This window comes from Aedes albopictus, chromosome 1 (assembly GCF_035046485.1).
Source record: "Aedes albopictus strain Foshan chromosome 1, AalbF5, whole genome shotgun sequence".
Taxonomy (NCBI): domain Eukaryota; kingdom Metazoa; phylum Arthropoda; class Insecta; order Diptera; family Culicidae; genus Aedes; species Aedes albopictus.
The window spans coordinates 87,404,580-87,431,179 of record NC_085136.1 but is presented as its reverse complement, the minus strand read 5'-3'; the positions used below and the strand labels follow the sequence as shown (position 1 = coordinate 87,431,179).

At 45.8% G+C, this 26,600-nt stretch overlaps 2 protein-coding genes across 2 annotated transcripts; both read right to left on the bottom strand.

Moving 5' to 3' along the window:
- Positions 1-1,458: 1,458 nt before the first annotated feature.
- Positions 1,459-16,150, bottom strand: LOC115269151 (RYamide receptor-like). The gene is made up of 4 exons (XM_062854386.1): positions 16,127-16,150; positions 15,754-15,822; positions 15,451-15,688; positions 1,459-1,672 (listed from the first exon to the last, which is right to left on the bottom strand). Exons 1-4 carry the CDS (start codon positions 16,148-16,150, stop codon positions 1,557-1,559), a joined length of 447 nt encoding a protein of 148 aa, XP_062710370.1. The 3' UTR covers positions 1,459-1,556.
- Positions 2,581-3,708, bottom strand: LOC109410165 (platelet glycoprotein Ib alpha chain). Its single transcript, XM_019683690.3, has 2 exons — positions 3,570-3,708; positions 2,581-3,512 (listed from the first exon to the last, which is right to left on the bottom strand). The coding sequence occupies exons 1-2, from the start codon at positions 3,590-3,592 to the stop codon at positions 2,645-2,647; spliced, it is 891 nt and encodes a 296-aa protein (XP_019539235.2). The 5' UTR covers positions 3,593-3,708; the 3' UTR covers positions 2,581-2,644.
- Positions 16,151-26,600: the final 10,450 nt, after the last annotated feature.

Sequence of the window (26,600 nt, the reverse complement as noted above, 5' to 3'; positions counted from 1 at the left end):
CTGGAGGAATTCCTAGAGGAATTCCTGGAGGATTTCCTAGAGGAATTCCTGGAGGAATTCCTAGAGGAACTCCTGGAGGAATTCCTAGAGGAACTCCTGGAGGAATTCCTAGAGGAATTCCTGGGGGAATTACTAGAGGAATTCCTGTGAATTCTTAGAGGAGTTCCTGGGAATTCTTAGAGAAATTCCTGGGAATTCATAGAGGAATTCCTGGGAATTCTTAGAGTAATTCCTGGAGGAATTTCTGTAGGAATTCTTAAGAGGAATTCCAAGACGAGTTCCAAAAGAAATTCCTAGTTGAAATCCTAGACGAATTCCTGGCAAAATTCTCAGAGGAATTCCTGGAGAAATTCTTTGACGAATTCCTGGAGAAATTCCTGGTGGAATTGCTGGTGGCATTCCTGGTGGAATTCCTGCTGAAAAGAGGAATTCCTGGAGTTCCTGGAGAAAGTTCTGGTAGAATACCTAGAGCAATTCCTAGAGGAATTCCCAGACGAATTACCAGAGCAATTCCTGGAGAAATTTCTGGTGGAACTCTTGGTGGAATTCCCGGTCGAGTTCCTGGTGGAATTTCCCGGGAAATTCTTAGTGGAATTCCTAGAGAAATTCCTGGTGAATTTCCGGAGAAGTTCTTGGAGCAATTTCAGAGGAATTCCTGGAGAAATTCCTAGAAGAGTTCCTGGAGAAATTCCTAGAGGATCCTCCTGGAATTCCTGTAGGAATTTCTCCTGGAATTCTTGTAGGAATTCCTCCTGGAATTCCCGTAGGAATTACTCCTCCAGGAATTCCTCTAGGAATTCCTCCAGAAATTCCTCTAGGAACTCCTTCAGGAATTTCTCTAGGCATTACTCCTGGAATTTCTCTAGCAATTCCTCTAGGAATTCCTCCAGGATTCCCTCTAGGAATTCTTCCAGGAATTCCTGGAGGAATTTCTAGAGGAATTCCTGAAGGAATTCTTAGAGGAATTCCTTTGAGCTCTCAGAGTAATTCCTGGAGGAATTTCTGTAGGAATTCTTAAGAGGGATTCCTAGAGCAATTCCTGGAGGAATTCCTAGAGGAATTCCTAGAGGAATTCCTGGAGGAATTCCTAGAGGAATTCCTGGAGGAATTCCTAGAGGAGGAATTGCTGGTGAAATTCCTGGTAAAATTCCAAGGGGAATTCCTGATAGAATTCCAAGAGTTATTCCTGGTGCACTTCCAAAAGTAATACCTGGTGGAATATCAAGAGGAATTCTAAGAGGAATTCCAAGAGGGATTTCAAGAGCAATTCCTGGCAAAATTCCAAATGGAATTCCTAGAGAAATTCTTAGTGGAATTCAAACAGCAAACAATGGTGGCACTCCTAGAGAAATTCCTGGTGGAATTCCTAGAGGAATTTCTGGTGGAATTCCAAGAGGAATTTGTTAAAGATTCCTATTAGAATCAAGAAAGCAATTCCTTGATGAACTTCCTGTGAAATTTATGGTTATTTTACGTTTATTTATGCTGGAACCACTTAACGGTCCCTCGTATGACCCACCCTTGTTTGCTATATGTCGGTCGGAAGGGAAGTTACCTTATACGTCTATAGAGTTACCTACCTGTTGATGCAAGTTCAGGTTGGTCTTCCGCCGGGTGCTTATGTATGTGGTGCATGTGTTAACTCGATGCAGATGCGATACTTCATCGATTCCTGTTGTCCGAGGGGAGAGGAAATTCCGACAGAGAGCAAAGGGATGGAAGAATTTTATTAAATTCGATTAGGATATCGGTTCGGTCTTAGTGAGTACCTATAAAAGTTCTAATTGCGGTGGCTCTACTGCAGCTGTATCTGGCTATATGTATCAAGTGGAGTATATGCTTTAAAGAGACTAGTGTTGGTCAAGCGAGTAATTTCCTATGGCTAATTAAACTAACGAGAACAGCTGGTGCACGATGAAAGGGTGGTTGATCCAATTATTTAGTTATTATTTTTGCTATGATGACTTTAGAACTTTAGATCTGATGAATGGGGATATGAACGTTAACCAAATGAAATATGGATGAATATGAGTTTGAATTATTTTATATGCATGATTGTTTTGTTCATCGATTTGAACTTATTTCTTCAGTCCAACAAGCCCTCAACATTTAAAGGTATAATGTTCTTTGAGTTTTTTAAAGTTTTTTCTTCCTCGTGAACCAAAGTGTATTGAATATGTTCATCTAAAAACAAATTTTCGCTAGAAGGCTTGAAGGGTCTAGTCACATATACCAATCAACTCAGTTCAACGAATTGAGAAGATGTCTGTATGTGAGTATGTATGTATGTATGTCTGTGCGCAAAAGAAGTTCAGTCACTTTTAAGGGACATCCCATTGGCTGATTTTTCAGATTTTAACACGAATCGAACTGGAGTTTTACCGCATTGTTTGCTATTAAAAAAGATCCGGATTGATCAATGTCTTCCGGAGTTATGGCCATGTCGGTGATCTAGACCAGCATCGGAAAAAAAAAACTGAACGTAGATAAACTGAACCCCGTCAACTCGAAAACTCTCCAATTTGTGCTATTACTAAGCTTTTTTTTTTCTTTTTATGGTAACAAAAACAATAAGCCATGTTCCTTTCAATGCATCATCACTAAAATGAAGCATATACGTTTACTATAATCACCCATCAACGAGCTAATCACAACTGATTGAGTCAACCTTCACACTTCCTCTCTCGTCGCATACCCCGATCGGTAGATAGTTTAACGATTCCACTCCCGCCTTCTCAAGCACATCCAGTGCACGCCTCAACCACACACACTTCCAGTCATTTCCGTGCAAATCTACACGTCTCAGCTGGCTGTAGCGCTCCAGGAGACCTTTAACTATTGTCAGCCAATAATGTGACAAATACAGCCGCTCCAAACGATCCGCTTTCAAGTGAGTCAAATCCAACGTTGTGATTCGGTTACCATGGAGGAACAGTTCCTTCAAAGCCGGGAGATGCATTTCCTTAGTAGAGATGATCGATCCGATTTGATTGTGACCCAAGTTTAGCTTACGGAGGTGATCAAGTCCTTCCAGGTCGTTCAGATTCCAGCTGGTAATTTGATTTTGGCACAAGTCCAAAGTGACCAGCTTTTTTAAGTGACGAATGTTGTCCGGGATGGATTTGAGGCGACCTTCAATGTCCAGGATTTCCAATCGATGATTGTCGACGGGATCGATGAGGACTTCTGAGGTGACGGCACGTAGAACGGTTAAGGCCTTGAGGGTCGGCTTGAGATACACTTTTGCGACTATTCCATCCAGTATGAAGAGGCTTTCGGTGGAGTTCTGGACTTTTTCCATCAGTTGTGGGGAGAAGTATGAAGTTGTGCTATTGTCCAGATAGAGCACAGGCACATCGGGAAAGGAAAGTCCATCTAGAAGTGCCGTGGGTTCCACAAGAAGATTTTCAATGTGATACGCTTGATCGTGGCTATTCTCTAGACATGATAACATCGGTCCTGATTCTCTTGGTAAGGTATGCGTCGAAGCAGCAACTCCTACTAGAAATAAACTGAGAGCAGTGGTTTTGGTTCGCGCTGAATGAGACGTAGATGATCACCGTACTCACCAAATTCCAAGCAACAGCTTCATGCTTGAGGCACTGCTAATTCGTTACTGTTGTTATCAAATGAAATGACTGATTCACTACGGACACGATGTTTATGTTTGTTTGTTTGATTATGTTGTTGTGTTCGTCATTTAATCAATCTTGTTCTTAATTAGAATGCTACGTCGGCAATCAGTAACTGACAGTAACAAGTTTCACTAGTTCTGTGGGAATCACAAAAAGGTGGTTTAATCTTGCAATCCACATTTCTATATTGTTTGTTTCGTTCGAGTGGGGTTACAGAACCATAACTCACACTGAGGAAGACTGCAAGTGGTAGTCGCGTGGTAGTACAACAAAGGATAAACATAAGAGGGCGAATATGAAAAGTACAAAACTGATTACACTCAAACGAGGACGGTATTCTGTTTACCTTCCATGATATCTTATTGGCTACAAAGTAACTTTACTCCAACGCCAAGCATATAGTTGAGCACCATCTTCGTCGGTCTTGGGCGATGTTCCTCCAATTTCCTCGAACGGGTAGGGATCGCAGATTTTTTTTCAACCGCGTGCAGCAGCGCATTTGCGACCGCTCACGAAGTCGCCGACCTCTACTTGGTTCTCTGCTGAATATTGTTTTCGCTATTCTTTCTACCGACATTCGCACTACGTGTCCAGCCTATTGAAGTTTGCCGTATTTGCATTTTTGTACACTTGATACAAGCCGTGATTCATGCGTCTGCGCCACACTCTATTTTCTTGATTCCCACCGAGATTTGTCCGCAGCACTTTGCGTTAAAAACTCCAAAAGATTTTCAGTCTACCTCCTTCAACGTCCACGTTTCTTGACCGAAGAATCAGCGTCTTATATAGAGCGAACTTCGTTTGCAAGCTACGGGACTTAAGCTGGCTACGAAAATCGTAAAAGGCCCTATTTGCAGCTGCAATACGCCTGTTCACTTCACGGGAAACGCTATTGTCACATGTCACAAGTGTTCCAAAATAAAGAAATTTTTCAACAACTTCAAACACATCCCTATCTATCAATATCTCAGCACTAACACCACTAGACCTGCCTCCGTCTCCTCCCACTATCATGTACCTCGTCTTGGTATAAAGTTAATCGTCAAGCCTATCCTCGCTGTATCTCTCTCTTCAGAGGTGAGATAAGTATCGTCCGTAAAGCCTAGGAGCACATGCGATCGTGTGATGATAGTTCCATTCCTCTGCACGCCAGACCTTCTAATCGATTCTTCGAGTGCAATGTTGAACTGCAAATTCGAAAGAGCATCTTACTTTCAGTCCTGAGCACCCACGGTGGTGCAGGCCGAATTGAAAGATCTGCATCCTGGGCGATTGCCCGTAATCGCCTGTCGTAAGTGTGGAATTAGCATTTAAGTTAAAATACACGTTAATAAAAACAAAAAAAAAATGGCTTGTCGACTTGCTTGATTTCGTTGTTGAGGCTGCACCGCCATTGACCTCTGGGTATGACTTTTCTGCGGTGTCCTGCTTGGTTCCAATCTAATGCTTGCTTGCAGATTTCACTTCCGCCCCTGCGTAAAGTGTGGCCGATCCACCTCCAGTTTTGCACGCGAATTTTTGACGCTATCGGCTTTTGATGACATCGGCGATGGAGCTCCACGTTGGAGATCCAATTGTGAGGCCAACATGGCTGGCTGTTTCTATCTCCTGCACTGATGGAGCTTCGGTGTTGACACGGGTAATGCGTCGAACCCTTGGCGGATCATGCTGAAGTGTTGATGGCGTGACCGACACTTGAAAAAGATTTCCAAAGTGCTCGAACCAGCGTTTCAACTGGTCTACCGGGTCGGTCAGTAGCTGTCCAGACGTGTCTTTCACGGGTATCGTAGTATTCATCTTAGTCCCACTAAGGCGACGTTAAACATCGTAGAGGAGGCAGATGTCGCCGGTGTTTGCGGCTTTCTCGCCTTCGTCGGCTGCGGAGTTCGCTCACGTTCTTTTGTCCCGTCTACATGAGCGATTCACTTCCTTCTCGAGAGCCGAATAGCGCTGACGGGCTACGGCTTTGGCTCCTCGTGTTTTCGCTCGCTCTATCGCGGCTTTGGCGTTCCTTCGCTTTTCTATCTTCCTCCAGGTATCATCTGTGATCCACTGCTTCCTGTGGATGCGTAGCACACCCAAATTATTCTCGCCGGTGGCGATAAAGGCGTTCTCGATGGCGCTCCATTAATCTTCTACGCTTACACCTTCTGGAATATTCGCAACACGGTTCTCTAGCTCCTCGACGAAGGACCTTTTCGCGCCATCACGGGAAACCCATGTCACTTTGTGCACTGTTCGATGAGGAAAGAGCGATCCCCCAATCGCCATATCACTGTCGCCACAAAACTCTGCAAATAGCTCTCCGTTTTCGCTCATTTCTCCGAGACCATGGCGTCCCATGAAGTGCTAATAGTCCGAGTTGTCGGAACCAACCTTCGCTTTGAAGTCGCCCATGAGGATCTTGATATCACCTTTCGGAGTCTTGTCCACGACAACATTCAGTTGACTGTAAAAGTTCTCTTTATCTTGCAATTCGGAAGCATCGGTTGGCACGTAACATTGGATCATGGTAAAATTTCGAAAACGTGTTCTGAATCTGGCTACAATTATCTTCTCATTAATAGGTTCCCATTTCATGAGCGCAGCGTATGCGTGAGCGCTGAGCAGGAAACCAACTCCATGGTGGCGAGGAGCGTGTTCATCTCGTAGACCAGAGTATAGCAGAATTTGACCCGACGCCAGAGATGGAAACACTCTCATCGTGAATCAACTCGCGAGTGAAAAACCAACAAACGGTTTACTCACGGTGCTGAGAGTAAGCCTTGTGTGAGTTTATTCGCAGCCGCTTACTTCATGAGTATGAAGCAAAACAAAAACAAAAACACTCATGAACTTATATTCGCGAATAACAAGTGGAGATGCGGGAATTGCATTTAAGTGCGATTTTAAATGCAAAACAAGTAATTATCCAACAGATAGTAGTGTTTTGTGCTTCATTGTTCATGAAATATAGAACTGTCGGTCGTGTAAATTCATTTTTTCACAAAATTGAAAAATGTTCAGAGCAACTTTGCGAATCAATCACGAGTGCGACCAGCTTCGTTAGCTCGCGAGTGAAGGAAGTGCGAATATATTCAGGCTTCTGTTGTTCACGAGTAGGATAGCTTTGCGTTTGTGTCTGCTCAGCTGCATTTCACACTATTTTCCATCACTGCCCGACGCCAATCTGTGTTCTCCAAAGATGGGGCAGCAGGGACGGATGTCCTGGGGCCTGACGCACCCCCCCCCCCCCCCGCTTGCGAGTCAGCCGCGTAGTTGCCGGCTAAGAATAGGACTACTAACCCCAATTCAAGGTGTCAAGCGACCCGTGCCGAGGAATGAGTGATCGAGGGGGTGAAAAAGATGCTCGATCTTTAACCCTCTAATACCCAATCCCGCCTTTAGACGGGGTATAGTTTGAGCATTTTTGTAATTTTTGTTTCGTGGAAAATCAAAATTTTTATATTTTTGGCTGATATTTAGGGCTGTTCTGTATATCTCAAAATATTTTTTGGTGTATTTTAAAGCGTATTTACATTTTTTTTAAATCATTGAAAAAATGATGTTTTAGTGACCTTTTAGAAGTCATTGTTTATTTTGTATTGAATCGCTACAATTAACATATTTTAAATTTTTCCCAAATCATTCTATCCTTGTTTAATAGTTTAAGGAAATCGAATACACTCTAAAATTATTTTCCTTAAAATTACACGGAAAATAAAATTGTCTGTGAAAAAAAATTAAAATAATAATATTTCAACAATTATCATAAAATCTCAAAATGTTTTCATCTCAAAAAATACGTTCCCCAAATAGGCTTCCAGGAGAAATATAAAAGTGTGGGGATGTTCAAAAATAAAAATTAGAAAAATCAAAAACTTAAATTCACGAAATCGAGAATTAAAAAGAATCATCTTCCAGAACATGTTCAAATCGATTTTAGATGACGAAAAATGATATTTAGATCAAAATCAAAAATTTGGGTACTAGAGAGTTAACGGAGCCTGTGGGGCACCTGGGCACCCCCACAGTAAGCTGTCCCTTCCGCGTCAATGCAGAGCACTGGCGTGGTGGACATTCTTTCTCGTGCAACTCGTGGGAATAAATTATGAGCGAAAATTCTAGAAATATTAACATAGGTGGAAGTAGTGGTGCGATCAACCCCTTCGCAAGAAGCGGGTTGATGAGGTCTCCGACAAGGAGAAGTGAGGAGCCAGGTGCTGGAAGCTGCTTACGTAGCTCAAGCGTGGGAGCTCCTGTCCACTCCACGGCAAGCCAGCCGGTGGAGGTCATGGACGGAGCGTGGTTGCTGAGGGCCATCAGCCAAGAAGTAGGAAAAGGACGGCCCGCATTAGAGGTTGCTGAGCACCAGCTTGGCAAAATCATCGACTTTGCGACAACTAAGTCGAATATAAGCAAGGACCTGAAAACGGCATTGCTTAGACTTAGAGTGTCTGTCGATGAGGCCAAGCAGAAGCACACGGTCGCGTTGCTGGCTGCTGCAACAGCGGAACCCGCAAAGGAGAATGCGTCGAAGTTTACACAAACGGAGGCCTTCTCCTTTGCAGGTAGTCCGAGGAGTGTGGAAGCGAATGCTCGTGACAAACGTGACAAGCATTCGCAGAAGCGGGCGAGGCAGCCGTCAGGTGAGGAGCTGTCTGGCGGCGCCCGCAAGGCCAGGCGCATAATAACCCCGAAAGCCGGTGGTAATGCCGGAAAGTCGGACCCCGGCCAGGGTTCCCGGAAAGCTGGGAAGGGTGGGCCTGAAAAGGCTGGCCCGTCCCGGAACGATGGGAACAAGGGGTTGCGACCATTGGTGGGCCCTCAGCAGCCACAGAGCAGGGCGATCCAAGGAGAGGACCCTCCTTGGACAAAGGTAGAGCGGAAGAGGAAGAAGAAGGTGAATCCGCAGGTAGAAGTGCAGGACGCCAAGCCAAGGCGTAGGAGGGCAGGTGCCAGGCGCGAGAAAGGCGACGCTATCGTCATCAAGACGGAACAGTCTAAGTACTCGGACGTCTTGAAGACGATGCGAAGCGACGTCAAGCTTGAGGGTCTTGGAGCCGACGTGCGCAGTATTAGACGTACTCGTACGGGCGAGATGATCCTGGAGCTGAAGCGCCAGAAGGAACACAAGGGCGCCGCCTTCAAGAGGCTGGCAGAAGAGGTCCTTGGTGAGGGTGTGCAGGTGAGGGCTCTGACACATGAGGCGACTCTGAAGGTCAAAGACATTGACGAAATCACTGAAGTGGAAGAGCTCGTCACGGCACTGCGGCAACAGTGCGATGTGCAGGCGGCCGCCGCAGCCGTTAAGCTACGGAGAGGGCCAGCAGGGACACAGATAGCTTTGGTTCAGCTACCTGTGGCGGATGTTAAAAAGTCCGTTAAAGTAGGGAGTATTAAGGTGGGCTGGTGTGTATGTCACCTGACATTCCACGAGCTACCTGAGGTTTGCTTCAGGTGTCTGGAACCAGGACACAAGTCGTGGGACTGCAAAGGCCCCGACAGGCGCAAACTGTGTAGGCGATGCGGCGCTGAAGGTCATAAGGCCCAAAGCTGCACGAGTCCGCCCATCTGCATGATCTGTACCGGGAAAACCTCGAAAAGCAGACATCCGATGGGTGGTCCAAGGTGCCCGGCCTTTAAGAAAGCCGCAGTGAACAACAAATCACAGCGCAGGTAACGCAGCTGAACCTGAACCACTGTGATGCGACTCAGCAACTGCTTTGTCAGGCGGTTTCTGAGTGGGAGACGGATATCGCCATCATTTCGGACCCATACCGAGTACCCGCCGGCAACGGCAACTGGGCCTCGGATGGGACCAGGAAAATGGCGGCGATATGGACGACGGGTAAATACCCCGTGCAGGAGATGGTGTCTACTACCTACGAGGGCTTCGTGGTCGCCAAAGTAAACGGGGTCTTCTTCTGTAGCTGTTATGCGCCTCCGCGGTGGCCGATCGAGTGGGTCACGCAAATGCTGTACCGCTTAACGACCGTGCTAACAGGGCGAAGGCCGGTGGTAATAGCGGGTGACTTTAATGCCTGGGCTGTGGAATGGGGAAGCCGTTTCACGAACCAGCGGGGTCAGATCCTGCTAGAAACACTGACCATCTTAGATGTCGACTTGGCTAACGTCGGTACCAAAAGTACCTATAGTCGAAACGGAGCGGAGTCAATTATTGACGTGACCTTTTGTAGTTCTGGCCTAAAAAGTAGTTCGAACTGGAGAGTAGATGATGGCTACACTCACAGCGACCACCTGGCGGTACGCTACGACGTTGTTGTACGACTACAACAGCAGCAGACAGCGGATAGAAGAAGAGGCGGCTAGGCCAAGGCCAAGCCCTCGTAGGTGGAAGACATCATACTTCGACGAAGAGGTATTTAGGGAAGCGCTCCGCCGTGAGCGAAACTTACTTGGTTTAGACGGCGACGAGCTGGTAGCGGTGCTCTCACGTGCGTGTGATGCGACCATGCCTAGGCGAGTCCACCCTAGAAATGGGAGGCCACCGGCTTACTGGTGGACCGACGCGATTGCGGACCTGCGCCGCGCCTGCCTACGGGCTAGGCGGCGGACGCAGCGAGCACGATCAGAGGAAGAGCGAAACGAACGGCGGGTGGTGTTCACCGCTGCAAAAGCCGCGCTTAAGACCGAGATAAGAGCAAGCAAAAAGGCCTGCTTTGAGGGTCTTTGTCAGAGTACCAATACGAACCCGTGGGGTGACGCCTACAGGATCGAGATGGCCAAGACGAGAGGTGTGATGGCTCCTACAGAGCAATCTCCAGAGATGTTGGAGGGGATCATTGGAGGACTTTTTCCGCGTCATGATCCTAGTCCTTGGCCTCCTTTCGTAGGACAGCCGGGGCTGGCGATGAGGAGAGTGTCACCGATGTGGAACTTGCGGGGATACCTAAGTCCCTTAGCGTTGGTAAGGCCCAGGTCCGGACGGAGTTCCGAACCTGGCCTTAAAAGTAGCTATTGCAGAGGCTCCCGAGATGTTCAGGTCTGCTATGCAGAAATGCCTGGACGAGGGAGTTTTCCCAGAAGCTTGGAAGAGGCAGAGCCTGGTACTATTGCCAAAGGCGGGGAAACCACCCGGAGACCCGTCGGCATATAGACCAATATGCTTGATTGACATGGCGGGGAAGGTGCTCGAAAAGATCATCCTCAATAGAATGTTGAGGTTCACTGAGGGCGAAAATGGTCTTTCGAGCAACCAGTACGGCTTCCGGAAGGGGAGGTCCACCGTAGACGCTATCTTGTCGGTTACAAAAACCGCCGAGAAAGCACTCGAGCCTAAGAGGAGAGGAATTCGCTTTTGCGCGGTAGTGACTCTGGATGTAAGGAATGCGTTTAATAGCGCCAGCTGGTCTGCTATTGCCGATGCGCTCTTGCGTCTGGGGATACCGGAGTACCTGTACAAGATTCTCGGAAGTTACTTTCAGAATCGTGTACTAGTCTACGACACGGAGGTGGGTCGGAAGTGCTTTCACATAACCTCAGGAGTCCCGCAAGGTTCCATCCTGGGTCCGGTGCTATGGAATGTCATGTACGACGAGGTGTTGAGGTTAGAGTACCCAGTGGGAGTGGAGATTGTCGGATTTGCCGGCGACATTACGCTCGAAGTCTACGGTGAAACGATCGAGGAGGTAAAGTTGACTACCGACCACTCGATCAAGGTTGTGCAGGCGTGGATGCGGTCCAGGAAACTGGAGCTGGCTCACCACAAGACAGAGGTGATGGTTGTTAACAACATGCAGTCGGCGCAGCAGACGGAGATCAGTGTAGGAGAGTGCACTATCCTGTCGAAGCGCTCTGTCAAGCACTTGGGCGTGATGATCGACGACAAGCTTACCTTCGGTAGCCACGTCGATTATGCCTGTAAAAGAGCCTCCACAGCTATTGCGGCACTGTCCCGGATGATGTCCAATAGCTCTGCGGTGTACGCCAGTAAGCGCAAGCTTCTGGCTAGTGTTGCTACGTCCATACTTAGGTATGGCGGCCCGGCGTGGGGTACCGCGCTAAGTACTGAATGCTACCGACGGAAGCTGGAAAGTACTTACAGGCTTATGTGTCTGAGGGTTGCAAGCGCGTACCGTACCGTGTCACACGACGCTCTCTGTGTCATTACTGGTATGGTGCCCATAAGCATTCTTATCAGTGAGGACATGGAGTGCTTCGAAATGCGCGGCACAAGAGGCATACACAAGACTGTCAGGATGGCCTCTATGGTCAAATGGCAGCGCGTGTGGGAAAGTTCCACCAAAGGAAGGTGGACCCATAGGTTGATACCGAGGGTAGATAGTTGGATTAATAGGCGCCATGGGGAAGTTTCATTCCACCTGACACAGGTCCTTACAGGTCATGGTTGCTTCCGACAGTATCTACACTGTTTCGGGCATGCGGATTCTCCCGAATGCCCAGTGTGCAATGGTTTAGAGGAAACGGCGGAACACGTTTTGTTCGTGTGCCCGCGTTTTCGCACAATGCGTGACCGCATGCTTGTCACATGCGGGGAGGACACAAACCCGGACAACTTGGTCCAGAGGATGTGTAGGGATGAGTTTGGCTGGAACGCCGTTTCAACGACTATCACCCATATCGTCTGGGAGCTATAGAGGAGGTGGCGCGTGGACTCGGAGAATGGCTAGTCCAGATGCAGTACAAGAGGTGGTCCAGGGGTTCGAAGTCGGCTTCGTAGGTCATACCGGTGCCCTGCGGTCGAGATCGACCCTTACAGCGATTAAGTGGCCGCGGAGAGGAAGTCCCGGTAGCGGTGCTGTCGTGGCGTCAGTCTACTGGGTTGGATCTGAGCCCGCGGTTGGAAAGGGGTCCCCGGCAAGGGTCGGGGTAGGTGAGACCCTGCTGTCTGCAACCTACGGATGTATCTGATAGGGCCTGAAGGGTAGTGATACCCTTCCTTTGCGGGCAGGTCAGATCGGGTTGCATGTGGGCATCAGTTCTTGATGTCCGCTCAGCAGTAGGGCGCGGGCGGGGTTGACCCTGCCCGCCTTCCGAGGACAAAGGGAGTGGCGAGGACCACTCGGGAAACTGGCTAAGCGCCAGCATGCTATCGTGATGGACTCTCCAGAGCGAGTCATCGATGTTCGTTGCTACTAGGCTACGGCAGCTAACCTTGAGGGTGCGATATGCACTAGCCCCTCTCTGAAGCAATACCTTCTTGGTGGTTCCGGAGAGACGTAGGGTTTGGCGACCATAGGAATGTGTTTTAGTGGGTCGAGGAGAGAGTAGTCCTGGCTTCTACCGGCATTGTAGAAGACGGCCCTAATCCCACACTACCCTAACCTTCCTGTTAGGGTGTCTGATGAGCAGATTTATCCCCCTATGGTTTAGAAGGAAAAAAAAAGAAGCTTGGAAGAGGCAGAGCCTGGTACTATCCCAAGAAACAGAACTAGTTGAATAACAGCTGCTCAAGCTAAAGTTTGCTTAGGAGTGGTGTATTCCACTCTTGTACAGCAAAAATGTTTACTGGGATTGCCAAAGGCGGGGAAACCACCCGGAGACCCGTCGGCATATAGACCAATATGCTTGATTGACATGGCGGGGAAGGTGCTCGAAAAGATCATCCTCAATAGAATGTTGAGGTTCACTGAGGGCGAAAATGGTCTTTCGAGCAACCAGTACGGCTTCCGGAAGGGGAGGTCCACCGTAGACGCTATCTTGTCGGTTACAAAAACCGCCGAGAAAGCACTCGAGCCTAAGAGGAGAGGAATTCAAAAATGATTTCCGCAAAAACGAAAAACATTTTCCACCACAAAAAAAAAATCAGATGATACCTTAATCCATACTCTGAAAACCGATTTTGAAAATGTTGCTTCGTTATTTAATAAAAAATCAAAAACCAAAAAGTGAGGAAATGCTTCCAGTTTCGCCTTATAGGCTGATGTGTCTGAGGGTTGCGAGAGCGTACCGTACCGTGCTATACCGTGCCGTGCCGTGTTTCGGCAACCTTATCAGGAAGGACATGGAGTGCTTGGAAATGCGCGGCACAAGAGTCATACGCAGGACCACCAGGTTGACCTCTATGAGCAAATGGCAGCGAGCCTAGGACAGTTCCACCAAAGGATGGTGGACCCACAGCACAGGTTGATCCCGAGTGTAGATGGTTAGGTTAACAGGCACCATGGGAGGATGTTACATTTCACCTGACTCAGGTCCTTTCCCAGTCATGGCATCTACATCGTTTCGGTCATGCGGGCTATCACACACATCGCCTTGGGGCTACAACAGTGGAAGTTGCGCGTGGACTCGAAGAATGGCTAGTGCAGACGCTATACAGGAGATGGTCCAAGCGTTCGTCGGTTACGAAGGTCATACCGGTGCCCTGCGGTAGAAATTGACCCTTACAGCGATTAAGTGGCCGCGGAGAGAACATCCTGGTAGTGTTGCTGTTGTGAAGTAGGTCTACTGGGTTGAATCCGAGCCCATGGTTGAAAAGGGGTCTCCGGTAAGGACCAGGACAGGTGGAGGACTCACTGTCAGCAACAGCTTCTAGTGCTAGATGATAGGGTTTGGGTCATCAGCAGGTCAAATCGCGATACTTGTAGAACAGATGAGCGCAGGAGTGGTGGTTGACCCTGCCCGCCTTTCGAGATAGTGGTAAGGTCTATACTCGGGAAACTGGCTAAGCTCCAGTATGATAACTTGGAGGACTGTCCAAAGCGTGTCATCGATGTTCGTTTCTGTAGGCTACGCAGTTAACCTTGAGGGTGTGACGTGCACTAGGCCCTCTGTGATGCAATGCCTTCTTAGTGGTTCCGGAAAGACGGAAGGTTTGGTGGCCTTGCGAATATTGTTTTGTGAATCGGGGAATGATAGGCCTGGCTTCTACTTTTGTTGTAGAAGACCCTTCTCCCTATACTACCTGAACCTGGTGTCCAGGTAATGTAGAGTGACACCTGTTCAGGTGTATGTTAAGTAGAATATCGTCCATTGCTTGAAAATAAAGTCCACGGCAGTCCACAGGTGTAAATGGATCCCGTGTTGTAGCTATTATTCTTCTAAACATCACATAAATACCAAGATGGTTGTTATCAGGTCGAAGATATAGCAGCAGAATAGGATCTGAGCGGAGCTGGATCCGACTCGATCGAAAACACGAGCGTTTTGACAGCAGGCAGATGCAGTGTGAAACTAGGTTCGCTCGAGGTATAACCGAAAACGACATAAGATTTAATGCGATGAAAACTGTAAATTGTCTGTGATTCTGATTGATGGTGATTTTGATGTAACATAAAATGATTGGAAGATGATATTGCTCGAGATTGTGCACACTTTGTAGTACGATTGCGGATTAGCTATGGAACCATCCAAAGTACGTTTTACAGAATATAGACGAAAAAGTGAAAATTTGAAAATTTCCAAAGTGTTAATGAACTGTATGAATGATCCACAACGATATATTTGATCCACTAAAAACTTGTGGGACCTGAACGTTGAACGTTAACTAAAAATGGGACCGAACGCCCAACATTGATGTAAAGAGTCGTCCATTAACCATGTAGTCTTTAAATAAGCATGTTTTATCAAAGTCGAAGCAATCAAGAATATATGACCAAGAGCTGTTTAAGCCCGTAAGAGCAACCACTTGGCCCATAGACGACTCCTCAACGAAGCGCACAGCCACAACGAATAGCGACAACGAACATAATCCAGTTAGTTAGTGCAAGCGATCGCGGAAACTCAGAGAAACACGAAATATCGAACGAGGGCAAAGGAATGCTTGGTTGTTGAAATTCTGGGTGGCACCTAACTCGGACTCGGGCCTTTCTTGTTAGTAGAGCCCTGTCACGGAAAATTCCATTCATCTCACCGGCGAGGGCCACGCTGGAACCGACGGTACGTGTCAGCTGGCTTTGCTTGTGCCGGATGCAGCAGCACAGTTGCTGCAAGCCGGGGACTCCGTGCAGCACCAGGATGAAGCCGGACCGGAAGCGGGCGTTCATGTAGCAGTAGATGATCGGATTGTAGCAGCTGTGCGACATGGCTAGCCAGTGGAAGGCGAACCACACGTACGGCAGCAGATCCCAGCTGTCGTCCACGTTGACGATCTGGGGATGAGAATGAAGGGTAAGGCTTAGGTTCCTGAAGGAGTTTTTCGTAAAGTAAGACTTACCATAAGGAAGTTAAAAGGTAACCAACAGATGGTGAACACAATGACAACCGTTACCATCATTTTGATCATCTGAAACGAGAAAGAAAAATTGTAAATAAGTGATTTGAACTGTTCACGGCTGGTGTTTCTTAAAGAATTAGTGGATTGATAAATTAACTTAGAATGGCATTTTTTTTCTCAAACATTTTCTGTCTATCTACATTCCTATCTATCTATGTATTTATTATATAGCTATATTTCAGACCGACAAGCTATATTTTGGTAAATCACCCTTTAATAACATCGGCCTATTACGACCTTCCCCCGATGATGTTGTACAAGTTTCCTGTTTTCGATTGCAACAGCCTCCCGGTCCGACGACGGAAGAACCAACCCCGTTCGAACAACGAACGTCCATTATCTCATCACGGCCGCCGTAATTGACGCTAATGAAGTTACCAACCAACCTTCTAGGCACAACAGCGCACCTCACTGTAGGTGGGTAGACACACAGTATAGGTAACTTTTTCTGCTCCAATGACTAACTGGACTCCGGGTCAAACTCTGACCCCACACCCAAAGCGCCCGACGTCCCAACAACGTTGGATCCCAAAAGCTCAGTGGAACACGAGACCGAGCCAATCTACCTATTCAATTAAGTCGAAAGTTTGCGATTGCAAATAGACAGCAGCGGTGTCCGGTCCCGGTGCGAGTAATGAGGGGGCAGGGGGTCATCACCCTCCGAAGTCAACCTACTGCCCTCTCAACTCTACTCATTTCTCGTTCTTTTCAAGTTAGTTTGGTTCAAAACAATGGTGACACACTGAGGATGGTAAACTGAAGGAGTTCGTTCGATGTGCTTTCCTATCTGGGAAGCAAAAGTGCCAATCAACTATTTTCATTATTGAAGTCAAGAGTTAACCTCTCAGACCACTCAAACGAGGAGATGAAATCGATGAATGTTTCAAAACAACGATTTGATTTTTTTTTCTTTCACTTTGATGTCTAAGAATTGAATTGTGAGCGATTATCTCAATGATCATCCATCAAAACCACAAGCATTCGCATTCCAAACGAGCAGGAGACCTGACAACATTATAACACATATGGCCTCACTATCTGTTCTAGACACTGTGCTAAAGATGGGTACAGTTCCCCTATAAAGGCCTTAACCTAACCAACCCAATCAATTTAACTTTTTTTCCATAGCTCCTCAACTCAAGTACTACCATCTGCTTTTTGATAGTTTTCTGCAGAAAACTGGGAAAAAGTGGTTAGGAATATGAAACTCTTTACTGTGAGAAAATGCCCAATGTCCATCTTTTCCAGTGTCGTCTTCAAGCTTGATATAGAGCAACAAAGCGAATATTTCATTTAATGGAGGAACAGTATGGGTAGCATAACAATGCAGGGTTGCTGACCACATTTTTTTCTCAGTTTTCACTCCAGTTCCATTTTTCACTATATTCCAGGGGGGTCTCATGGGCGTATTAAGGGATCTTAGGGATCTTAGGGACGTTCCGGGGGGTCGTAGTGGCGATTCAAAGGGCCCCGGGGTTCTAGGAGAGGTTCAGGTGTTCTGAAAGGCATTTTAAAGGTTCCTAGGGGATATTAGGGAGTTACCAGCTGATGTAACATTTAAATTACCAATTAGCCTTGCAGAGGTTTTAAGAACCGTCCTAAAACCTCATACTTTTTATTTTAGTTCTATGATGGTTTTACGTACATCTTCTAGCATATTTGACCGAAAAATGTTACTTGGGCAGGGAGCCTAAGCGGCGCTTCAAGTGGTTAAGAGTATCAGAAGGTCTGAGAGGCGTTCTAGGGGTTTCATGCGATTTCCAGAGAGTCTCGGTGACGATTCAGGGGTCTCATGGTATTTCAGGGAGTATTGGGCATTTATGATGTCTCAAGGTTACTTTAAGGGATCTTAGGGATGTTTCGGGTGGGTCAGGGGCATTTTTTGCCCCCAGAGGGTCGCCAAGTCTTCAGTTATCCTTGTGGCTTAGGATCGCCAGTACGGAGACGGCGGGTTCGGTTTCATGTTTTTTTTTGTGTCCTTATATAATTTTAGAGCCACATTTCAGCGGGAGGCCTTGAGGACACTTCAAGGAGTCTCAGATGCGTTCCAAGGAATCTCAAAGGAATTTTATGGGAGCCAGGGGTGTTCCAGGGGGTTTGAGGAGCGTATCAGGGGATCTCTGGGGCACTCCAAAGGGTTTCTGAGGCACTTCAGGGGCCACATAGATGCCTTATTTCCGATACAATACTGCATGGTGGTGCCGGAGGCGAACTTTAGGTAATTGGTGGACTAGAAGAGTGTTTTTAGTAGGTAGGTGCACATTCAAATCCCACACAACGTCTTTGGAAGATTGTTGAAACTCCTAGATTAAAAAAACGGGGCCGTTCCAGGAGGTCTGTGAGGCACTTTTGGGGATCTTATGGCGTTCCAAGGGGTCTCACGGCCGTTTTGGGGGTCCTAAGAGGCCCTACGTACGTTCCTGGAGAGCTCAGTGTGAAACGCCACTGGGGGGGGTATCCTAGAGGGTTTCATAGGGTTCCATGGGGTCTCCAGGGTGCCTCGAAACGTTTAAGGGGGTCCCAGGGATCTAAGATACGTTTGACTAAGTCTCGGGGGCGTTTGAGGTGATCTGAAATGCGTTGCTCAGGAGGTGCGTTGGTCTCAGGGGAGTTTCAGAGGGTCCCAAAAGTTTCAGGGATTACCTGTAGGTCTCAGGAACGTTCCGGGGGGATGTTTGGTGTGGTTAGGGGTGTCTGGGGCACTTCAGGGGGCTTCCTTGCGCTCCGGTGTGTATCGTTTGAGTTTTGGGGGTTACCGGAGGATTCAGGATGTACCTAAAGATCTCAGGAGTATTTCAGGAGGTTTCAGAGAATACCTGGAGATTTCAGGGTCTCAAGAGGAAAGCCCTATTCGGAAGCGATAATTTAGTGAAAAGTGTGTACCTAATTTACGCCATCCGATAAAAGCCACCATATACACAACGTTGGTATGATCCTAGTTAAACACTTCGTAATTAATCTAAAACGGCCCTGAAAACCCCTTGTAGGGTCCCTGAAATGTGATCAACTGCCCTTGAAACCTTGGGAACGTTGCCCTGAAACCAGATAGCGTTCCTTAATGCCCCCCCCACCTGAAGGTTTCTGAAGTGCCATGAAACACCCCTGAAATCTCTTCAATGTTCTGTAAAGCCTTCTGAGCCCTCTCTGAATAACCCACTTGAAACCCCTGGAAACCTACCTGAAACCCCCAACTCATATTGAAATGCCCCTGAAATCCTTGTAATTTAATTAAAACGCCCACGAAACCTGACGAATCTCACTTGAAGGCTCCTGAAGCGCCCCTAAAGCCTTAAAACTCATTGTTTTGAGCTCTCTGGGAATCACCCAGGAACAATACCTGTTCTTGGCAACTAAGATTGCTTCTTCAAGCCCTTACTTGAAATTGCACGGAATTTTCGCTTTTTATGTCCGTATTACCATTTTTTTTTTAAATTTTAATCTAAACATAGTTTTTCGTCTCTTAAAATCGATTTAAACATGTTTGGGAAGACGCTTCTTTTTTTTATTCACGCTTTTGTGAATTTCAGTTTATGATTTTTTTTTTCTAATTTGTAATGTAAAAAAAAAAAATATGTATTTTTTGCGATTGAATTCAAGAGAAACTATGACATATGAACCAAAACATCAATTTTTAGTTGCTTTTTTACAATGCAAACACGGCTCAGAAGTAATTTTTCATAAATTTAGTTAGAACTTCAATGAGGAAATCTAGTTCGCGAGAACAGGTCTACTGGGCATTCTAGAAGAGACCAAGGCGGTTTCCAGGAAACTTCCCAGAGGAGGTTTCCAGAGAGCCAAAAATTGGGATTCCATGAGGCTTCAGAGGGTTTAATGAGCCTTTCAAGGGCGTTCCATCAGGTTTCGTTGAAGGGGTTTCCTCGAGGTATTAGCGTTTGATAGTATTTCGAGTACGTTTCGAGGGGGTTTCAACTGTTTTTTAGGGGGGTTTTAAAGCATCTCAAAGGCAATGGGGTTACACAGGTTTCTGAGGCATTTCGAGGCATTTCAGGTCAGGGACGAATCAGGGTCGTTTTAGGTCGTTTAAGTACATACTTTTTACTCATGATTTTAAGTGCATCAATCTCATAAAAAAACCAGCGCATCAGTTCTTCTTATTTCAAGCTCATTACAAGTGAGCAAGAGCAAAATAAAAATTACATTGTTGTTCAAAGTATTCTTTTTGATATTTGTGCATCTTTAGTTCTGGTTAACAGTTGAACAATTATTTTAAGACGTTTATCATTAATAAAAGGGCATTTCAGACGTGTTTCAAGGGTTTCCGTTAAAGGGTTTCTGGAAATCCTCTGATACTTCCTGAGACTCTTCGAAACCACGCCACGTCAGGCTGCAAGTCAATGTGGAGAAAGGGGAGGAAGTGATGATTGCAATCGTTTGTATCCACATCAGACTGAATAGACCTCTGCGTCTACACAAATGGGACGCCATGGTCTCGGAGAAATGAGCAAAAACGGAGAGCTGTTTGCAGAGTTCTGTGGCAACAATGACATGGTGATTGGGGGATTGCTCTTTCCTCATCGACCACGGGTTTCCCGTGATGACGTCACGAAAAATCAAATCGACCATATCTGCATCAGCCGAAAATGGAGACGGAGCCTTCTTGATGTGCGAAACAAACGTAGCGCCGACATTGCGTTCGACCTTACTTACCTTACCTTACCAATCAGGCTGAGGCCGGGGTGGCCTCTGCTGTACATAGTAGCCGCCTCCACTCCACTCGGTCCATGGCAGTTTGACTCCAGTAGGGTCCGCAGATCGTCCTCCACTTGGTCGACCCACCTAGCTCGCTGCGCTCCACGTTTTCTTGTATCGGTCGGATGGCTCTCGAGAACCATTTTAGTCGGGTTGCTATCCGACATTCTGATGACGTGACCCGCCCACCGTAGCCTCCCGATTTTCGCGGTATGGACGATGGTTGGTTCTCTTAGCAGCTGATGCAGCTCGTGGTTCATTCGCCTTCTCCAAGTTGCGTTCGATCATCATCTCCTAATCGGCGAGATCCGACTGCGCATTGCTAGGGTCCATAGACAGGAGGGGAAAATCGGGCGCCGGATCAACACACGCCAACTGAAAGACGCTGCGGTGAAAAGGTCCTTCGTCGAGGATCTAGAGAACCGTGCTGCGGATATTCCAACAGGTGGAAGCGTAGAAGATCAATGGAGCGCCATCAAGAACGCCGTCATCGCCACCGGCGAGAATAATTTGGGTTAGCTACGCACCCGAAGAAAGCAGTGGATCACAGATGATACCTGGAGGAAGATAGAGAAGCGAAGGAGCGCCAAAGCCGCAATAGAGCGAGCGAAAACACGACGAGCCAAAGCCGTAGCCCGTCAGCGCTATTCGGCTCTCGAGAAGGAAGTGAAACGTTCATGTAGACGGCACAAAAGAGCGTGGGCGGACTCCCTAGCAACGAAGTCGAGGAAGCCGCAAACACAGGCGACATTCGTCACCTCTACGATGTTTCACGTCGCCTTAGTGGGACTAAGATGAATGCTACGATGCCCGTGAAAGACATATCTGGACAGTTACTGACCGACCAGGCTGACCAGTTGAAACGCTGGTTCGAGCACTTTGGAAACCTTTTTCAAGTGTCGGTCACGCCATCAACACCTCAGCATGATCCACCAAGGATTCGACGCTTTACCCGTTTCAACACTGAAGCTTCATCAGTTCAAGAGATAGAAACAGCCATCCGTAGCATGAAATCGAACAGGGCTCCAGTGGTCAATCGCATATCAGCTGAGATGCTCAAAGCTGACCCCGTAGTATCCGCACAACTACTATATCTATTATTCTCCAACATATGGGAAACCATGACATTCTCGGCCAACTGGATGCAAGGCGTCTTAGTAAAGGTACCTGTCACGATCCGTATCATCCTGGAGCAAATCATTGAATTCCAAGAGTCTCTCTACCTGGTGTTCATTGATTACGAAGAAGCTTTCGACCGTCTCAATAACGAAACCCCTCAGGCGCAAGGGTCTCCCTGAGAAAATCATCAGCCTCGTTGATGCACAGTACAGGACATTTTTGTGCAGAGTAGTGCACAACGGTATTTTGTCCGATCCCATCCGGGTCGTTGGTGGAGTGAGGAAAGGATGTATACTATCACCGCTACTGTTCCTCATTATAATCGACGAGATCATGGTAGGTGCGATTGACCGTGAACCCGTGCAACCCATTACCATGAAGCGCCCAAATGACTTCTAACTGGGTGATGACGTTGCTCTCCTAGCTCAACGGTGCTCTGATATGCAGAGCAAGCTCGATGATTTTGCCAAACGCTCCTCAGCGGCAGGTCTTACCATCAACGTCAACAAGACCAAATCGTTGGATGTAAACACGGTCAACCCTTCCAGTTTTACGGTAGCTGGGCAATCAGTGGAGGAATCAGTGAATGTTGGAAGTTTCCAATATATTGGTAGCCAAATGGCGGCCGATGGCGTCACCAAGATCGACATAGGTGCACGGATCAAAAAGGCGGGGCAGCTTTTGCGAGTTTAAGGAATGTATGGAAAAACAACCAGATCAGTCGACGCACCAAAATCCGAATTTTCAACTCGAACGTGAATAGAAAAATACAAAGTAGTAGGAAATGGACGGGCCAGGGATTGAACCCAGGACCTTCTGCATACGAATCAGAAATGGTAGTCACTAGACCACCAAGACAGTCAGTCGACGAAATATCAATTTCAGTTTTTAAAATGAAAAAAAAACAATATCATGTTTCGCAACATGATACCATATATGTAATGTAATGGTTTTCAAAGGTATAAAACATCGGTTTTTGCCGTATTGGCAAAAACTAGGGAGAGAAAACACGTTTTCTGTTTTTCTCGGTCACTAGATATGGAATGATCCATTCAAAAAATCAACAATAACAATCGCTTTTCCGAACATTTTTATAAACTTTTCACAAATTTTCCAGCAGTTTTCTTCATAGTTCATCTGGGTATGCTATTTTTAACAAATTATTTTGATATTTTGTACTTCACTTCATCCCGCAGAAATGAAATTTTCTCCCGCTTCAAAAAATATCTAATTTTCAACAATTAAATCGGGTCCAACGTCCCACCGGAGAGCAACCTGTGACCGAACCAGACTTCAATTTCCAACACTTATTCAATCCCAGAATAGAACAACACGTTCTACCATCACCAACCGTCGGTCGTCACCACCCGGGCTTAGTAATTAAGAGTGCCGGTGGCCATTTCGCGAATGCCTCCATCCAGGGGCTCTAGGGGCCGTGCTATTGGCAATGCAATAACATACACTGAACTAGGTGTGCAACTAGGTGGGTTGGTACGTCAAAACAGTTGCATCAGAGGTAGCTATCTAGCTAAAAATGGAGCGCAATTGGGATGCACTCCCGCGTCCAGCCGGTTGGTTGGCGTACCTACAACTTTCGGACTCAATTTGTGCCGCCAGGATCTCCTGCCGGGCCTCGGGGAAGAAGAGGTTAAAAATAGGTTTGGTTTCATAATTGAAGTTCATCAAAGTTGCAAATTAATACTTTATGTCAGTTGAGTCAATAATGATGTAAATGAGTAAAATGCAAAACTTTATTCGAAAATGCGTTTTCAAACGCCTACAGACGCCGTAAAGAAGAAACCCGTACCCGTACTGAAATGCCTAACTAGATTACCCTAGTGGTACCTAGTACACACAATCAAGTCAAAATGATTGCCCAATTTCACCAAAAGGTGCATTTCGCTCCACCTTCCCCAACCCCCGTGTCGTAGGATTACTATAACATCAACTCCAATTCACCGTGGGTCCAATTTGTCCATTTTTCAGCGCTCTAAGCCCCGGTAAAATCCACTGTCTGCCGACGCGTCGCAGCAGGTGGTGCACCATGTTGTTGTAGGATCCTCGTTGTAGTCCTCGTCGTCGTCGTCGTCGTCGGTCACATGACTTCTCTTCTAGGTTGATAGGTCACTGTGCTGTTGTAGGCTTAGTAATTAAATTTTATTTCATGAAACTCGCTTCTGGAGTTTTCGCTGAACTTGTGACCAGAAGCGAGGAGAACAACGATTGGAGGCGTGAAGGTTATTATTGAAATTGATGATAACGAAGTTTTCCTGGCACTATCTAATCTTTAACGTTGGTGCATGCTTAGTGACGAGTTACTAGGAAAATTATGGGTCACGAACAACAAAAATGTAAATTAGCGCCAAATGGAATAATATATATATATATATATATATATATATATATATATATATATATATATATATATATATATATATATATATATATATACTAATAACGATTGCACAGTAGCTGTTTTGTGCACTGAGAAGGGGGTGCATACATTTCTTGAAGTGAAGGAATGTAGTTCAAGTTTTAAGATTTTAAGGGAATTAATTTGGATTGTTTTGGAGATTCTTGAGCGATTCTCTTCCTGGAGGAAGTTCTTAAAGCAATCCCGAATATAATCTTGAAGGAAGTCCAGAAGTAAAAAAAATCTAGAAATTATCTTATGGGGGTTTTTCAAGAATTTCTGCAGTACTCTTAAGAATAATTCCTGGAATTCCTTCAGGGATTATCTGATATCAGTGATTTGCAAATCCAAGGGCTTATTCCAGTTAGTTCTTTCAGCAGTTTCTCCAGAAATTGAAACTGATTTCTTCAGGATTTCAAAAATACCGAGAGAGTAGATCCTGAAATGTTGTCGAAATGATTGCACCGAGGATTCGTTAGTATAACTGCACAGATTTCTCCAGAAATGCTATCAGAATTTTTTTCAAAGATTCCTTCAGAAATCTCTCCGAGAATTTTCTCAAAAAATCTTTGGAAATTTTCATAGGATTTCCTCCAAAAAAATCTGACGGGGTTACTCCACAAATTTCTTTTGAAACGCTTGCAATATTATTTTCCGGAATCCTTCAAGACTTCCCTGCGTAGACGCCGAAAACTTCATGGAGTCTTCAAGGACTTTTTCCAGAGTTGCTACAAAAATTTATGGGAAGTATCTCCATTGCTGCTTACCAGAGTGCTTCCCAGACTTCTCTTCGGAGTATGTCCAGGTTTATCTTCGGATGTACTTCCTAAACTGCAAACGATCTTATAAAAACCCAGATTAATCCACCTAGTGGTGATGGTGCCTTTCTCGTCGAATATGTACTCATGAACTTTTCTTCAAGGTTAGCCAAAATGTTCCTGAATCCTGAAAACACTTTACATAGAAAAGCAACAATTTTAACAAAGCCATCATCGATTTTCGAAACTTATTGATGATACATATTCCGATGTTATGTTCAACAACAAAACAGAGCACAAAAATATCAGACCTCTCAGTTGACTGCTTGACCACCTTAACCCTAGTCGTGTATTGGGGTCATTATGACCCCATTCCATCTACTACGGCAGCGGGGTGAGCGTCAGCTAATGCGTGAAGAAAGTTAACTTTATTCACAATCACAAATCACTTTGTGATCCTCGCCAATGTTTATTTCAGTACACTTTAGGCTATATTTTATTACCAAATGTAACACGATTCATGTAAAATGTGATCTTCTTACGAGAAAAATGCAGAAAATGTAAATTTTCCATTCAAATTTCAATCGCAATGAGAAGAGCGAGGGCTCAACCAGCCGCACCCAAATTGTGAGCAGTAATTTTAGAAGCAAAAGTAGATTGAAGATTGAAAATTGATAAGGTGTTGATGCGATTAGATTTTAATTTTTCCATAAAACGTTGATCCATCCTACTATACATTTACACCGCAGGAATCTGAAATGGTGTGATTTGAAGAGATAGCTTTGGTCACGATTTCGTTCTCTTGCATATATGAAGACTTTGACCATTTCTTCACTCATAATCATACCCAACGTTTACATGCTATCAAAAAAGCCACAATTTGATTTATCGCTTTGACATTTATTTTGTTCACTTTCATAATTCCGCTATTCGATGTGCAGCTTGCATGGGTTTTGTTAAATTTTACGTTTGACCACTTTCAGCGGGACACCTGGAACCGATTCCGGTTGTCTCAAATATGGTCTTAGACTATGTTTTTGTCAACTGTTCATTACGTTACCTGAAAAGCCGAAAGTTAATGTGATTTGAGGCTGTTTTCTTGCTAACCGTTCGGCAAATTTTTGAAAAAGCCGCGATTTTATATATTGCATGCATGATTTTGGTTCACTTCTATTTAATTACTTCCAATGGAACACCCGCAACCGATTCCGAAATACTATTAGTAGTTCTAGATGGGGCCTGAGACTATTTTCTTGTTAACCGTTCATCAGATTATCAAAAACGCCGCTATGGTTTAGTTCCCTTCCCTTCTCGTCTTGTCACCAGTTCTGGAACACTACTGGTTCTCCCAAATATGGTCTGAGATTGTTTGTTGGTTAACTGTTTATCTTGTTACTGAATAAGTCATTGATATGTCGCATGTATTGGTTCTCTTTTACATTTGACCATTTCTGGCGGGACACCCGTAGTCGGTTCCGTAACACACTGATATGGCTTGCGTCTATTTTCTTGCAACTGTTCATCATGTTACCTAAAAAGCCGTGATTTGAGGTATCGCATGCACGGGTTTGGTGTCACTTCCGGCCCGGAACCGGTTGCGGAACACTACCGATAGTCTCTTAAATAGTCTGAGCCTATTTGCTTGCTAAAGTTTATTAGGTTATCAAAAAAGCCATGGGTTTAGTTCAATTTTATATTTAGCCGCTTTCGGAGGGAAACCCGGACTAATTTCGGCACTAATGACAGTCCATAATGTGGTCTTAGCCTACTTCCTCAATAACCGAACA

Coding starts and splice junctions, on each gene's coding strand:
- LOC109410165 (XM_019683690.3), bottom strand. CDS start 3,592: ATGAAGCTGTTGCTTGGAATTTG. Junction 3,513..3,569: donor AAGCTGTTGCTTGGAATTTG/GTGAGTACGGTG, acceptor CACTGCTCTCAG/TTTATTTCTAGTAGGAGTTG.
- LOC115269151 (XM_062854386.1), bottom strand. CDS start 16,150: ATGGACGTTCGTTGTTCGAACGGG. Junction 15,689..15,753: donor TACCTTTTAACTTCCTTATG/GTAAGTCTTACT, acceptor TCTCATCCCCAG/ATCGTCAACGTGGACGACAG. Junction 1,673..15,450: donor TTCCAGCGTGGCCCTCGCCG/GTGAGATGAATG, acceptor CTCGGACAACAG/GAATCGATGAAGTATCGCAT.